At 41.4% G+C, this 15,936-nt stretch overlaps 1 protein-coding gene across 1 annotated transcript in view; it reads left to right on the top strand.

Annotated features, from left to right (window-relative positions):
- Positions 1 to 15,936, top strand: part of LY75 (lymphocyte antigen 75) — a 185,778-nt gene that overhangs the window by 81,289 nt on the left and 88,553 nt on the right. The window contains exons 9-12 of the mRNA XM_088474805.1: positions 3,597 to 3,707; positions 9,181 to 9,269; positions 9,380 to 9,534; positions 13,036 to 13,232. Coding sequence (XP_088330931.1) covers positions 3,597 to 3,707; positions 9,181 to 9,269; positions 9,380 to 9,534; positions 13,036 to 13,232 — 552 coding nt within the window. The remainder of the gene's footprint in view (positions 1 to 3,596; positions 3,708 to 9,180; positions 9,270 to 9,379; positions 9,535 to 13,035; positions 13,233 to 15,936) is intronic.

Here is a 15,936-nt window from a genome sequence, read left to right as displayed (position 1 = left end):
AGCTGCATTAATATAGGTCTTGTAACTCTGAGGACTTCTAATAGCCAGAATAATTTATAGGAGTGTGCGATAATTCTTTGTTTCCTAATGAACACTGAATTGATAACGCAAGAAATATTTGTTATATAGTCAGTATTATTACACTGCACAACAATGAAAATGTTTCCGATGTGAAAATAGTTACTTCTAATTGATTTCAGCAAAGAATGAATATGACATTTAAAACTGTTAGCTCTGAGTTCCGAGATATAACCCATTTATGATGATGTAGGGATATTCCTAGTGAAGTGGGCAGAATGGAGAGAATGTTACCAGCAATCTGCGTTCCGCGTAGAGGGGGGGGGGGGGGGCTAATGACCCAATTAAATTAATCAGTAATGTCCCCTCCCCTATTCAAATATATGCGATTCACAGGATTACCCACACAAGATAACTGTGGTGCACTGAGTGACAGGCATAGTGAGCGATTCCACCAAGATATTTCAGCAATGGAACAAAGATATCAGGGTAGGTGAATCACTACTGTTGGACAGTGACAAGAGATGCCCCAGAAGAGGAGTACAAGTGACAAGCAAAGAGAAAGCACCCCCATGAGTAGGCCACTATATTAGATAGTACTATCGTATGCTGTATGTTTGTTTCATATGCTGTATGTTTGTTTCGTTTTGTGTTCTTATTTGTGATTGATTGAATTAAAACAACTGGTATTTATTTTCTATTAAGAAAATATCAGATTATTTTAAAATAGCTTTTCACTATGACTATATTACTATTGTACATACAGTATAGTGCAAGTAGTGTAGCTCAAAAAATAGAGCTAGTAAAAACATTCTGAAATCATTTGTTTTTCTTGACCTCAAATTAGTAATGTATGACTATTTTTTAGAAAGGAAACAAATTAAAAGTATTACTTTGTTGTACAGTGTTATTAGGGGGTAATGCAATTAGCCCTGTTAAATTTTTGCACTCGAAAAACAGGAGTTAGTTGCATTTTTTTCCCCTGTGCAATTCAATTACATCCCTTTTTTTTTTGCGCAAAAAAAAAAAAAAATGTGATACGCCCGAAAATATATACTGTGGGTCCGTGAACTTATGACGATTCTATGTGTTTTTGTGGGCACGAATGCGAAAACAGGGTTGTTATCTGCAATATTTTTTTTTTCACCTTCTTGATTGAATAGCCCCCAGCTGATCAATTAGCAGCGATAAATTACTGTAACTAATTGAATTCCCCCTTTAGTGTTTATTCATATATCCGCATCACATGTACAATATATTGCACACATACATACATGCATACATACATACAATATCATCTCCATTTAATATAACTGGTCACACAAAACCTGGAGACCCAGGAACCTGGATGCTCTAAATGTAATTGAAAATATATTGCATTTTCCTTTTGCTGTTTACAGAATGCCTATAACACTGGGAAGGTTGCTATTTTGTTTCTCTTTTTTTTTTTTTTTTTTCTCCTGTATTTCAAGTGGGTATTAATACCAAGGGCCGTATTTAATTTGACGCGAAAACCCGAGATCCACGGAAAAGTATCACGTATCGGGGCTTTTCACGTGGCGGTAACTTATCTCCGTATTCAATTCTATCCGGGTTTCGCGTACGCTGAAAGTCAATGCAATGTAATAGGCGAAAAAGATTTGCCTCTAAATAGCAGGAGAAAAGAAGTGCAACATTTTAATTTTGTGGTGCAAAGGTGGGGAAACCACTCAGGACCTTTGGGACAACCCCCCAAAGGACAACTGTGTCAAAAAATCCCTGAAAAAGAACACCCTAAAAATGTACTTTCATTTTGGGGACGAAAAAGCACAAAGTGGGGGGACAACTTCAAAAAGTAGCAAAATAAGGTTCTGGGGGTGCTCTAAGAAGGGGCCAAGTGTTTTTGGGATTGCAGGTGCTTGTGTGACTGAGGAATTTCACTTTTATTTAAACTTGACTTTAGAGACATTTAAATATGCTAGCATCTATTTTCAGGTACCCAAAATTTAACAGGACTACTTATTTTCAACTAAAAATACAGCTTAATGCCATTCTTCACCACTTGTGCAAAGACGCTAATAAGAAGCTATTGAAACAACTTAGGTACCCAAATATCTTTATTAGGGCTATTCAGGGACATCTACATTGATCCCCAATGTGGGGGGTTCCAGGCTGATTTCCCCATTTCTGACAGCACTTTTCGCCTGCTCCGACTTTGTGGCTTGCCATTTTCGCGTGGTTTGCAATTGAATACGGTGAATAGCGAGGGTGCACACTATACGTTTCCACATCCAAAACACGCGATGTAGGCGGAGAGTCCGGAATGCGAAAAATGTGTGTCGTTGATATATAATATTCATCATGGAGTCTGATTTATTTATTTTATCCTGTTAATATATTGCCACACCCATGTGTAGCAATAGTGGTCCTAATCACGGGCAACAGCCAATGGTGGAAATAAAGGCGTTCGTTCGGCCCTTTCCACTCTTTCCCCCAACCAGTCCAAGAACAGAGCCCAGTGTTGATTCTCAGTAGCTGTGAACTTTGTGTGTTCTATCTATATCGCTGCCTACTTAGACGCCTACTTGCTGCGGCTTTAATCTGCCGTGGTGCCGTACAAGTCTCACTTTCGAGGGGACATCGGCCACACCATTGGACATTAGAGTGACCCTATGGTTGCTCAGAATGTCTGATGGTATATGGCCACCAGTGTCAGTGGAACTGCATCTTTCGACGCTGTCCCTGACACCAACACGCCCACTGATGACAGTCACTGCCCAGGAACACCTATCGGAGTTGCATGGATCGCCATGCAATTCTAATGTGTTCCCTGGTGGTAACCATTAGAAAATATGTGCAGTGCATGTGCAGACACCCAGTGTTTTAAATGCGTCCACCTCTGAATAAGGTTCTCTCTCTCTCTCCCTCTCCCGAAGTTTTGCCTAGGGTGCCAAGAAACCTTGCACCGGCCCTGAAACTAAACCTTTCTTGCCCTACCGCCTTGGTTAACCTCAGTTTTCGGCTGCTGTATTCGGTGTTTGGCAGTGCAAGTGTGCCTGGTCCGGTGCTCCATCCTGCACCGTACCTCAAGCAGCTTGTGTCAGAGGGAATTGTTCACTCGGCGGGTTTCAGCAGGGCTTGTTGCACTGGCCTCCTGATATCTCTATCACAGCAAATGCCGGGACCTCCTGTGCACACGCCTCTCGTGTCTAGCTGCATGGATTTTTTTTTGGCTTGCACTGTTTTTTTGGGGGAGAGGCGGGTGTAGACTGGTGCCTGTCGCTGGGGTAAGCAGCCTTCACCGGGTGTCCTCAAATGGCTTCCAGGAGAGGCAAGACCTAATGGAAGTGCCGGCCCTGCTTGCTTTTAGCCCAGTTACATCCTAAAAAGACTCTGCCATATCAGCGGCAGATGCCTAGAGCTTAGGAGGAGTGGACAGCGCCTGGTACGTCCTGGGAGGTGGCCTAGTTTGGGCATATATGTGTGAAATGGGTCCTATCTAATGAAGAAGGCGACCTGGGATTAATAATCTTTTTTTCTTATTTTCACAGCAAATCTTTAGGGTAAATTTATATTTGTTTATTTATCTTCTTCAACAGACCGGTCGCTGGCATGTTAGAAACTGTTCCGAAAACTTTAATTCCATATGTAAGAAATCTGGTATAATGAAAACTGGTACCAAATCTGACTCTGGATGCCCACAAGATAAGGTAAATGGTCTCTCCGACTCCGCTTTCCTGATGCTTTTACTGAGACAGAAAATACCGTCAGCCGGGATTATGACTACATCCCAAAATAATATATAGGGGCTTGTTTTATGGTGCCATGTGCCGATTAGCTTTACCCCGAACAAACTATCACTTTGTATACCAAAGGAAATGGATGATGTGGGTCACAGCCTTATCATGCACATGGCACCACAGATATAAACCTACACAGGATGTCCGGCTACGGTTTACATCTTATTAGGAGTGTTTAAAGTGAGATAAAGGCGTGTGTAACTTGTGTACAGTTACTTAGCCTATATCTCTCCCTTGGTCGTCTCTCCCAGCACACGGTTTCTATACCTGCATTTCTGAGAGTGAGACGTACATCATACATGTAGTAACAAGTGCTGGAAAATGCCTCCACATGGCTGTGTTTGTAGATGAGAACAATATTGCTTTGTGTGATACAGTTGTAGCTAATTCGCATAGCTGATATATCCAAGGTCAACGGTAAATAAACAGCTAAGCCTAGATCATATAAAGGGATTGGTAAATTACAGAGGCAAGCCAGAACATAAAGCCATATATTACTTTTTAGAAGGGCATGTAGAAAAACAATAAATGAAGGTTGTCTAATTGTGGGAAACACTTAAATAGGTACTGCGGATGAGCACACATTGGTGGCTAATTTTTATTTTTTTATTTTTTATTATAACCTTTCTCCTTTTGCAAGAGGGACACAGACAGGTTATGATCAACCTTTCTCCTCGCTGCGATAACCACCCTCCTGCCTCACTGTGTGTGGTGTTGTATTCAGCCATCTTCTCTTTGCTATATCCCTCCTGCTCTACTGCATGGTTCTTGTGTGAGGATTTTGTTTATTTTTTACTTTATCCTCAGACCTGCAGAGGTAAAGGGACGTAGGGCAGCGGACCCAGTCTTGTTCTATTTATTTACTTATGTATGTATGTATATGTGTGTGTGTGCGTATGTGTGTGTGTGTGTATATATATATATATATATATATATATATATATATACACACACACACACACACACACACACACACACACACACACACACACACACAGTCAGGTGCATAAATATTGGGACATTGACAGAATTTTCATATTTTGGCCTCTATTCATAAACCACAATGGCTTTGAAATGAAACAAACAAGATGTGCTTTAACTGCAGACTTTCAGATTTAATTTGAGGGTAATTACATCCAAATCAGGTGAACGGTGTAGGAATTACAACGGTTTCTATATGTGCCTCTCACTTTGAAAAAAAACGGGGATAACTTTTCACCATGTTTTACATGGCAAAAAAAAGTCAGAATTGGGGTTTAGGGGTGTAGGCTTAAAAAAAATAGCCTGCACCCCTCTGAATGACATTTAAAAATAAACTGTCAAAAAAAAGTTTAAAAAAAAAAAAAAAATAGGGACACCCCAAAAAATTAATTAAAAATTTGGGGTGAAAAAAAAAGGAAAAAAATGTTTAAAAATAGGTTCAGGGCTATTCTGCAAGTATGCGGCAGGTGTTTTCTAGAATAGGTTATTAGCGACAGCTGCAAATATGCACAATTTAAAAAAAAAAAAAAAAACACTTTAGGGCCTTAAAAATATGCTAGTACCCATTTTCATTTACCCCAAATTTGATGGGACCACTTAAAAAAACAAAAAAAAATAACCTAAGTCCAGCATGGACTTTTCACTCCAAATTGAATACGGCTGTAAGTCAGAATACAGTACTCTGGAAACTGTTCTGGAAGTTGACTATCAATAGATAAGCGGTAAACAGTGTGTTCCATTTCCCTCTGCAGTAGCACCTTTGTACACCTGAGATGATTGCCCCCACCCCACTGTCATCCTCCAAAGATGGTGGTCACCAGGTAACAGCTCATGCTGAATACTCACCTGCTGTTTCCTGTGTGGAAGGTGCAAGACCACTTGGACCCTGTACAGGAACTGTGCAGCGTTGTCTGTAGCAGGGATTCTAAGGAAATAACTTCCTGCATGAGCAGCAAGTGTGGTGCAGCCAGATTCTGTTACACAAGTAGATTAGCTAATGCAGCCTGCACTTGCATCTCCAGTGAGCCACTGTACCTAGATACAGAACTGCATCCTGCTTATCGATTCCAAGGACCATCCTGTTTAGAGGAGCCAAGAGAGCTGGCCTATAGACCCTGACTTCTGCTCTCCCATATCAGTGAAGTGCTCCCTCCTTTATCCTGTTCAGGTTTGCTTTTGCACCACATTCTGCTAAAGCTGCTCTCCAGTTTTGCCTTGGTACTGTACCCTCATTCTGAAGGCCTTTGTTGCATACACAGCACTGCAGTGGGGTCCCTTAGTTTGTTCCCTTTGTGCTCTCTCACTTTGTAGGTAACTTTTTCACCTAACCGTTGTCTCCTATCTGTATATACAGACAGTCATGGGAAAAGAAAGTACATTCTACCAAATCTGATATTTGTTTTCAGATATCGGGACATAATTAACTTATCAAATGATAACAAGGTCATACAATTTGTTTAATTTTATAGTCACCTGCTAAAATATTTTGCTTTGTCAATATTTATTCAGCAAAAAATAAAGACACATGAAGCCATCTGTGAAAAAGTAATCACACCATGTCCGCTTGTTTGTCAGTAAGGAACATAAACCGCACATGCCTCAAATGATCTGACCTATAGGAAGTGCTATCACACTTGTACAGAAGCAGAGTCTTTGGCAATCCGGTCCGGTTTGTGGTTTTTCCAACTAGTAAAGACATCTGTAATTAACACAGACGAGACAAGCAATTGTTACTACATATCAGCTTGGAAGGGGTAGAAGGCCGTTGAAAAACAATTTGAGGCCAAACATTCTTCAGTGACAAATACTATTTATAAATGAAAAAAGAAAACAACGGAGATCATGTATATCTTCCCAGTAGCTGGCAGCCCAGCAAACTTGTCCAAACATCAGACTTTACACTGCTCAACCGCAAAGAGCCTAAACATTACATCTACAGGCCTCTATCAACATTGTAAATGTTAAGGATCATGACTCAAAAAAAGACTGATTGAGTATGGCCTTTATGCAAGGGTAACCAGGATAAAGTCCCTTCTCTCCAGACAAATATTACAGTATAGCTTGTAAAGTTGCATCTTAGTGAAACATAAGGCTCTGGAACAATGGGGGTGACTCAAAGTCCAACGCTATTGCTATCGCAGCTGCTACCATGGTAGCAGCTGCGATAACACTAATATGGCCATGCAGCAGGAGGCATCCTGCCTCCTGCATGCATTATTGTTCTCATCTGCGTCCATGGACGCAGTTTCGGAACATCTACGTGATCCTTTGCCGGCTGAGTGACCATGGGGTCACTCAAGCTGGTGGGCACAGTTGTTCAAAAGATGTCAGGAAATCTCTGCAGCTGACGGAGATCCTGGCCTATTCCCTCTCCCCCATTGGCGGCGACATGCCTCCGTTTGAGTAATTGTAGGCTGTTGCCGCCCCCGCCCTGCCCATAAACGACGACAGGCTGTCCAGTCACTGACAGTCTGCTGCCGCTCTGCGTGCGATCACGCAGGACCCGTACTGCACATGTGCAGTGCGGGTCTTGCGCCGGCGCAGAACGGTACAATCGGAGATGGTTAGCACACTTCTCTGAATTAGCCCCAATATCTTTTGCACAGATGAAACCAAAGTGGAAATGTTTGGTTCTAATGCACAGTACTGTCTTCATCATAAAATCAAGCACCGCACATAATCACAGGAAGCTCATATCAATGTTTAGCATTGAGGGCTGACGATTTGGCAATGTTTTGCAGCTACTGTACAGCTCTCAATACTCGAGTCCATCCTAAGTCTTCTTAAAGGAAAATATGAGGAAATCTCTCAGGCAACTGAGGCTTGGATGAAACTGGATCAGCACAATGATCCTAAGCACATCAGCGAATCTACAACTGAAAACTAAATTAATGAAGAACTTGCACTGTGTGTGTATAAGCAAATGTTCTCAAACATCTTTGAATTGAAGCAGTGCACTTTGTCTTGGAAAGGACTAGGTGATTGTCAATTATGTCCCTATTTGTAGATAAACAGAATTGGAAGAAGATGTACTTATTCGTGTGACTGTAGCTTTCTTGCCATCGCCATTCTTAGTTTTCATAAACACAAAGTGGATCTTCACACTGCACTCCCTTTCCGACAAGAAAATCTGACTTTCACATTAACGAAGTGTAGCCGTGCACTAATGAATTGGTGATTAATTTAAGCCTTTTTTTCATAGTTTTAGAGCTGGCAGGACAATTTGAATGTTTAGCTGCCCAGTCGGCCACTCTCTGTGCTCTTGACACAAGACCGCTCTGAGATAACTGCAGCACTTAAAATTCATATATATTCTGTTTCCTGTGGTAGTACAACTTAGCACTGATCAGTATGGGTATATTGGAAATGGCAGAGATCCTGCATACCTGGGAAATAGAATGGCCTGTGATATGTGTGATCATTAATGGAGCTTGAATAAGTACCCCAACCTCAACCTACAGTAGTAAGATTAGCCAAGTATTAATACAAATAAATATATTGTGATAGGATCACTGGTAAAGTGGTCTGTGGCAGGGACATTTATCCCAGATTCCTGTCCTATGTGTTTAAAATCCCCAGGAGAAAGTCTGCAGTGTAGCAGGCTTGAGTCTCGGCTTTTTGAAAAGCCGGTTTGGGACCTGGGGGTTGTGGGTGAGAGGAGAGGGAGGGCTTCACCCACGGCCACTCCAGGTTTTGGTTCTCTTAGCCTGGTAACAGGCTTGTTAAGGTTTCCACCTGAGAGTGGCCAATATAAGCCTAGTGTGTTGAGTGCTGATTGTCTCACCTGGGAGAGCAGACAGGGAGTTTGCTCAGAGACACTTGAAAACCTAACTGTAAGTGTTGTGCTGTGCTTTTGTTGCTGGTGAGGGCATTAGGCCCTGCCAGGTTCTGGTAGTGAGGGAACTACCTGTGAAGTTAGTGCCCCGACTGGCCTAGGATTTACGTTTATGTTTTCTTTGTGTTATTTCTGACATTGTACAATAAAGACTGGCGCCGACCAGCTTGTACTTGCATCCAGACTGGTGTGCTGCTTCCCTGCTGCTGTGTGTGTGTGTGTAAGGAAGGAGTCCTCTACCCAGGAGAGGGACCCCCTAGCCTAACTGTCACAATATGTATATATATATATATATATATATATATATATATATATATATATTATGTGTGTATGTATGTGTGTATATATATATATATATATATATAATTTATTTTGCGGACCCCCCTTTTTATTGTGTGCATTCTCAACAAACATCACTGCTTGGTTTGGTCTGATCAACTGGATTCCTATATGGTTGTTAGACCTGATCTGCACATATATGACCAGTATTATCATTTGTAGGTAGAGGTCTCTGTATATATAAAGAGGACCTAAAACCCGCTTACAAAGTTTTATGTTTGGCTGCAGGACTGGAGAAGACATGGACAGTATTGCTATCTCATTAATAAAGAAGTCGTCTCCATTGAAGCAAGTTGCAATCTCACGATTACAAACAAGTAATTTAATTTTTTAACTTAACTTTTCTTTCACATTTGATTTTCTTTTTTCAGAATATTGAATATTCTTTGATTTAACCTATTTTATTTCTTATTAAATATTTTGTTAGATTTGAGCAGGAATTTCTAAACTCGTTAATGAGAGAGCAAAGTAACTATTTCTGGACAAGTCTGAGAGACTTAGATAAAAATGGAGATTATTATTGGGAAACTATGGATGGAAGGAAAGACCTTTCCTATTCAAACTGGAACACCCGTGAGCCAGGTATACAGAAATCTTTGGTTGCTCTGAAAATGAGGCAATTCTATAACTTAAATTGAAAATTTCCCTAAAACCTTACTGATTAAGGGCCTGATTCAGAGCCGTTCGCTATTTGCGGTCGTTCGTTCAAAAACAAGGGGTGGCTATTCAAATGATCCGTTCGCAAATTGCAGTCTGTTCACACCTCTAAGTCTGAATGAGCGAGCAAAACATACGCTCGTTTATTTGTTAAAAACGCCCCCTGGCCGCACGCACCATACGTCATGTCCGCTATTTATTAGATTAATCGAGTACATCGACCAGCGTATGAACTGCTCGCTATTCTTGTGGTTGGTTTTTGCTACCACAATCTTGCGAGCAGTTCTGACTATAAAATAACCCAGTGACGTGGTCAATGACGCTGCTGTATTAATTATGCACACCCATAAAACGCCCGTTTTGACCTTTAAGCACGCCTGCGTTCTGATCTCCACTCCCTGTTTTCAAGCACCTTCCCCTGTTACCACCCACATACGCCTCATTCTGTCACTCAAAATAGCAGGCATTCGCTATATTGCGAGCACATGAATTTCGGCCGCACTGACTGGTTCGCGCATGCGTATAACGATCCGTACGCATGCGCAGATGTGCGAACATCGCTTGGAACGAGCGTACTGCCGCTAGCGAGTGGCTCTGAATGAGGGCCTAAGTCTTTTACAAAGGGGCATAAATTGTGCCCCCCTGAACATATTCCATTTAGTGACATCATACCCCTAAATTATTGCATATGTGCGTATTCATCTTGAGAACACATTTAACAGTGCATTAAGATGCCGATGTACAGATGTGTCCATATACATCTAGCCTCCTTGCACGTTAAACAGCCCTTCTAGTCGCACCATGCTGTAGCCCGAGCGTCTCTTCGTGCCACGTTTTACTTTCCAATACCTGCTTACTTTCCAATGCGCCTTATTAGCACAGAGATGTGAATAGGACGCACAAACAGCTTCTGCTGATCAAAATTATATGCTGTGTGCCTATATTCTATGTGTGTGTGTGTGTGTGTGTGTGTGTGTGTATATATATATATATATATATATATATATATATTATATATTATCTATCTGCTGAATTTCTGCCACTCATACTTAAAAAAGCGATGAAATTCCGATCATTACGGCTGACGCCTTAACGGACATGTACCTTGCGCAATACAGATATGGTATGCCATTACACCCTTGTGTGCTCATTGGAATACACACTTGCAGTCTATGCAACTGAGGTCTGAGCAGTTATGTGGCACCCACATCCCACTCAGTGCTCACAATCTTCCCATTCGGTCACCACAACAATCCTACTGGGTTCCAACATCCTTCTCACTCCATACATCCATTACATTCACAATACACATTCATCTCCCTAATTTCTAAAACTATCATACTCTGTCTATGCATGTACACTATCTTCACCTCCAAGCTGCTCTATCTTCCCCAATCCCTACAGCTGTGTTGTCTCCTAACTGTGCTAGTTCTTTACTCCCTCATCTGCACCAATCTGTTTTTCCCCATCCGCGCCGCCCTGTCGTCCTGCATCCATGCCAATCTGTTTCCTTCCATCTGCACCACTACCTTCTCCCCAGCCACACCCTCATTTGTGCCACTGTTTCTTCTTCCATCTACACCACTCTGTCCCCCCAACAGTGGCACTCTGTCTCTCCCCCCCCCCATCTGCACAAACAACATAGGGGTCCCCTGTATTAAGCACAACCAGCACCAGGCTAATCAGATCTAGTCCTGGTTGCCAAAATATAGGGGACAAATGACGTAGCACTGGGCTTTGAGCTGGTCCCGGTTCTCGAAATACAGGGGAATAAAATGAGTAGGGTTCTTCTGTATTTACCATAACCAGCACCGGACCCTTTCTAGCAGGGGAGGGGGGTGATGCCACAGCCAAGGGAGCCCTTTCACCGGGTCCCCCAGTCAAAGCATTACCCCTGACCACTAGTCACCACAGGACGGAGATCGCTGGTCATCCCAGGCCTAGGCTGATTGTGGAATGTGTGGTGCAAATAAGAGTTAAAAATATTGTCTTTTGCTGTGGAACTACAGGTGTCGGCAAGCCTCCCCCGCTGGTACTTGGAGAGCCACAAGTACCAGAATGCGAGGCATTACGGGCCTGCTGGTACCTGTAGTTCTACAGCAAATGAAATGGGCACCGCTGCCTGGCAGGGACTGGTGCCAACACAGCACCGCCGATGACTCCCACACAGGGTCCCGCAGCCCGCACCGATCTCTGGGTCCCGCCACCGCTAATGCCCGTACCGTCGTCACGAATGGCCACACCGCTGCAGAAAACGCCCGCTACCTCCCCCGGGTCCAGGCCGCAGATAACCCCTGCTTTCTTCCCCCGAGTCCCGGCACCACTACCGCTCGCAAAGTACAGCCATCTTGGTGCACCCAGGTGAAGCCACCACAGTACACCCCCCTGTTGGAAAGTCCTACTGACGCTGCGCAACAAGTTGAAGCTCCCTATCTCTATAATAGGGCATTTGTGAGGTAATTTGAGAGCTACCTAATAAAACCAAACCCCAAGTCTAAATTCACCCCCTACCCTGAGTTGTGTCAGAAAAAAATGACAGTTGGAACTTTAGAATACTCCCAAATCCTAATTTTTTTATGTTTTTGCCCTGAAATTTGCTTTTGAGGTGTAGCCTCTTAAACACCATGCTGCCCCCCCCCCCCCCTCCCTCTCGGGAGATCTCTATGGGCGAATTCCGTTTTTTTAGATTCAGCCTTAATGTAAGCTTTTAATATACATGTGTGTATGTACTGTATATATATTTATATTATCCAAAGAGGTCCAAACTCACGTCAAAACTTAAAAGAAATGCTGGGGGTAGCTACCCAAAGGGTCCTTGTTGATACATCCAAATTAAATCAAGGGGTGCACTCACCAATCTTCAGAAAAGCAGTATCTATTCAGGAAAACCACGTGATTATAGGTTATGCATCAACATTTCGGTCCTACATCTGGACATTTATCAAGATCCAGATGTAGGACTGAAACGTTGACGCTTGATTTGGAGATATATGCTGTATGTGCGCACATAGTTAGACACTGCTTACAAGGAAGGAAGAAAATAATAATTCCTCTTTTATAGCTACCATTTTAATTCATCTTGCACTGGTAGATTGTAAGTCCTTGTCTGCAGTTAATAGCTGCTATGTTAAATTATGTGGTGGTTGAACTGTGGGTTTATTTAAATCGCCAAGCCTCAGTGATTTTGCCAGCTATTTTTACAACTGCAAAGTTGTTAAAGGTAAATAACTTTGTGTTTTGCCTTTAGTAACAGTCATTTTGAAAACGCACAGCTCAATAGTTTTTTACTCCTTAATCTCTTAAAATAATAATAATCACAATAATGTAAAATAATAATAATTAATTTGCCCTTTAACTACAAAAATGCAGTTGTGTTGTTGTTTTTATTTGTTTGTTTCTATTTAACGTTACAAATCTGTTCTGAAGCATTTCCTGGAGGATGTATTGCAATGTCCACTGGCGAATCTCTTGGAAAATGGGAAGTCAAAGATTGCAAAAATTTTAAGGCTCAATCTATTTGTAAAAAATGGATCGGATCTGCCAAAGAGGAAGAGGCTTCGAAACCCAATGCCACAACTTGTCCTGAAGGCTGGCAGGCTGGATCCGATCTCTACTGCTACAAAGTATGGAATCTTATTATAAGGTTTGATATGTCATAGAAATAGTTAAATGGCCATGATGATTTAAAATGTATGATTCATAAAAACGAATCTTAATTGCAGCAAGAGCAAATGTTGATATTTAGGTTGGAATGTTAAACATTTCAAATAGATTTTATAATTGTGGGTAGAAAAATGAAGTTCACCAATTGACTGCCCCAACAGAGACCACTAAACTTAAAATGCAGGTTGCATTATATGAAAGGGCTACTAATAACATTAACAATTTTATATAGATAAACATAACTTGGGATATTTTATGTTCAGTTTATATTGCTGTATAGCAGAGTGCAGGCCATTGTCTGCAGTATTGCTGCCATTATCTGGAAGTCACCCAAAAGCAGACTAGATGCTGTCTATAAATGTAGGATCATAATCTGGCATGTTGAAAAATACTTGCACTAAAATGTTCCTGTGATGCAGCCGGTCACTCCAACCAATTGCTGACCACCCAAATTTAGTACAAATTGGCAATCCACACGAGTGGGTAAGCTGATCTCGCCACCGCAGCTCTGGTAAAAATTATTTGTGTGTGTATATATATTATTTATATATATATATAATATATATATACAGGCTCAATCAACGGCACTCTACCATCCCTGGGGTGCCCTTGGTATGTGAACACATCATCTATGTTAAAAAAATTAAAAAATAATTCCAATTCGGCACTTACTTTTAAAACTGTAATTCCTTTGAATACATGGAATGTTAGTTCCAAAATATTGCAATAATTTGTCAAGCTGACCAACCACGTCAAGGTCTTCCCATCTGGCCAGTCCCTACACTGACTCTCAGATATATGATCTTTGATCTGCCACATTTGGCTCAAGCTTGCACACATTTTAAACATCAATATGGGTCCTGACTTAAAGAGACAGGACCACATCCAGGGCACTTGGGGATAAACTGACAACGTTTAGCTTACATTTAAAAAGCAGGTGCCATAGCAAGTGTGACCACAAAGTTTAAATAAATGACAGGCTTAATCCACGGCACTCTACCATTTAAGGTGCCCTTGGTATGTGACCACACCATCTACATAAAATATATATATATATTTTTTTTTTAATATATGTATTTATTTATTCACTAGCTGATGTGCCCAGTTTCTCCCAGGTTGACCTTTAGATTTTTACGGTTTCCATTTCCATCTCACCACTCCAGCAACACTTTATTCCTTCACCTCTATAGTGATGCATCACTGCTCTAGTAAGACATTACCCTCCCTCACCTGTGTACTAACACATTCTACTCCCTCACTTTTGTAGTAACACATTTCCCTCCCTCACCCATGTTGTAGAACATTTGACATTCCCCTCCCTCACCTGTGTAGAAATACAATCCCTCCCTCACACTTGTAGAAACACATTACCCTCACTCACACCTGTAGTAACTTATTCCCCTCCTTCACCTCTGTAGTAACACATTACCCCACTAACCCCTGTAGTAACACATTACCCTCTCTCGCCCCATAGTAACACATTTGACAATCCCCTCCCTCACCTGTGTAGTAACACATTCCCCTCCCTCACCTGTGTAGTAATACATTCCCCTCCCTCACCTGTGTAGTAACGCATTCCCCTCCCTCACCTGTGTAGTAACACATTCCCCTCCCTCATCTGTGTAGTAACATATTCCCTTCCCTCACTATTCAAATCGGTAAGCCACACCAACTGCCAGTGATGTTCGCCAGTACTTGGGATGACAGTTGGTGTTTGAATATGAACTCTGAATAAAAAATTTTAAAATCCCTTCTTAGTTGGCACCTACGTCATGGAAGGAATATACTCCCCGATTTTCATGTTTCTAGGTTCAGGGATTTAGGCTGGGTGTTGGTGAGTCAGTCAGTCAGGACATATGATTTTATATATAGCTATATATGTATATATTTAATTTTTAAGAAATATTACACTGAATTCGATTTGAAATGTTTAGGGCAGTTTAATCCTCTCTTGCTGTGAACTACAGCACACTGTCCGCTACAGCCCCAAAAGCATCCTTTCCGAGAACCGTAAAAAATGACAGGATATTGTACAAAAGCAGAAATTCCCCACTTTTTTTTTTTTTTTTTTTTTTTAGCCTATTGTAATGAAACTACAATATTAACACCAAAGATACAGCAGATCTTGGTTATGGGGCATGTAGAATACACTCTTCTGTTCAAGAACCTTTATCTGTATATTACTGTACCACAGCTCTATTGAATAAAACTATTGAAGTTTAAATAAAGCACATTATTAAATAGCTAATGTGTACATTTTCCAATATTCTCACAAATACACACCCTTGATCAATACAGGAAAGGAGGACAAGGGATGTGAGGTTGTGCGCATGAGAGATAATATATGGTATATAACTACAATACTTGATGTACTAATGTAGTCTCTTATTAATGCTGAAATGGGGGTGCTCCTGAGAATAAATCGATAATGTATTTTACAAATATTTTGAAATAAAGAGCCTGTGTAATTATCTGATCTGAGATGTGCTTCCTCCCGTTTGCATTTGCAGTGAACGGGAGGAGAGTGACCACAGACAGGGGCACAGTGTAAAACACATTTCCATCTTGGATTTGATGATCTATCAATATTAGAGCTGATCCATTACTCTTAATTCTGTTTCTTCCATAAAATTGTAACTGAGTGACGCCTCAGTTTATTGATTA

This window comes from Taudactylus pleione, unplaced genomic scaffold, assembly GCF_031769625.1.
Source record: "Taudactylus pleione unplaced genomic scaffold, aTauple2 ptg000156l, whole genome shotgun sequence".
NCBI classification, from domain to species: Eukaryota; Metazoa; Chordata; class Amphibia; order Anura; family Myobatrachidae; genus Taudactylus; species Taudactylus pleione.
This window is presented reverse-complemented; position numbering and strand designations above follow the sequence as displayed.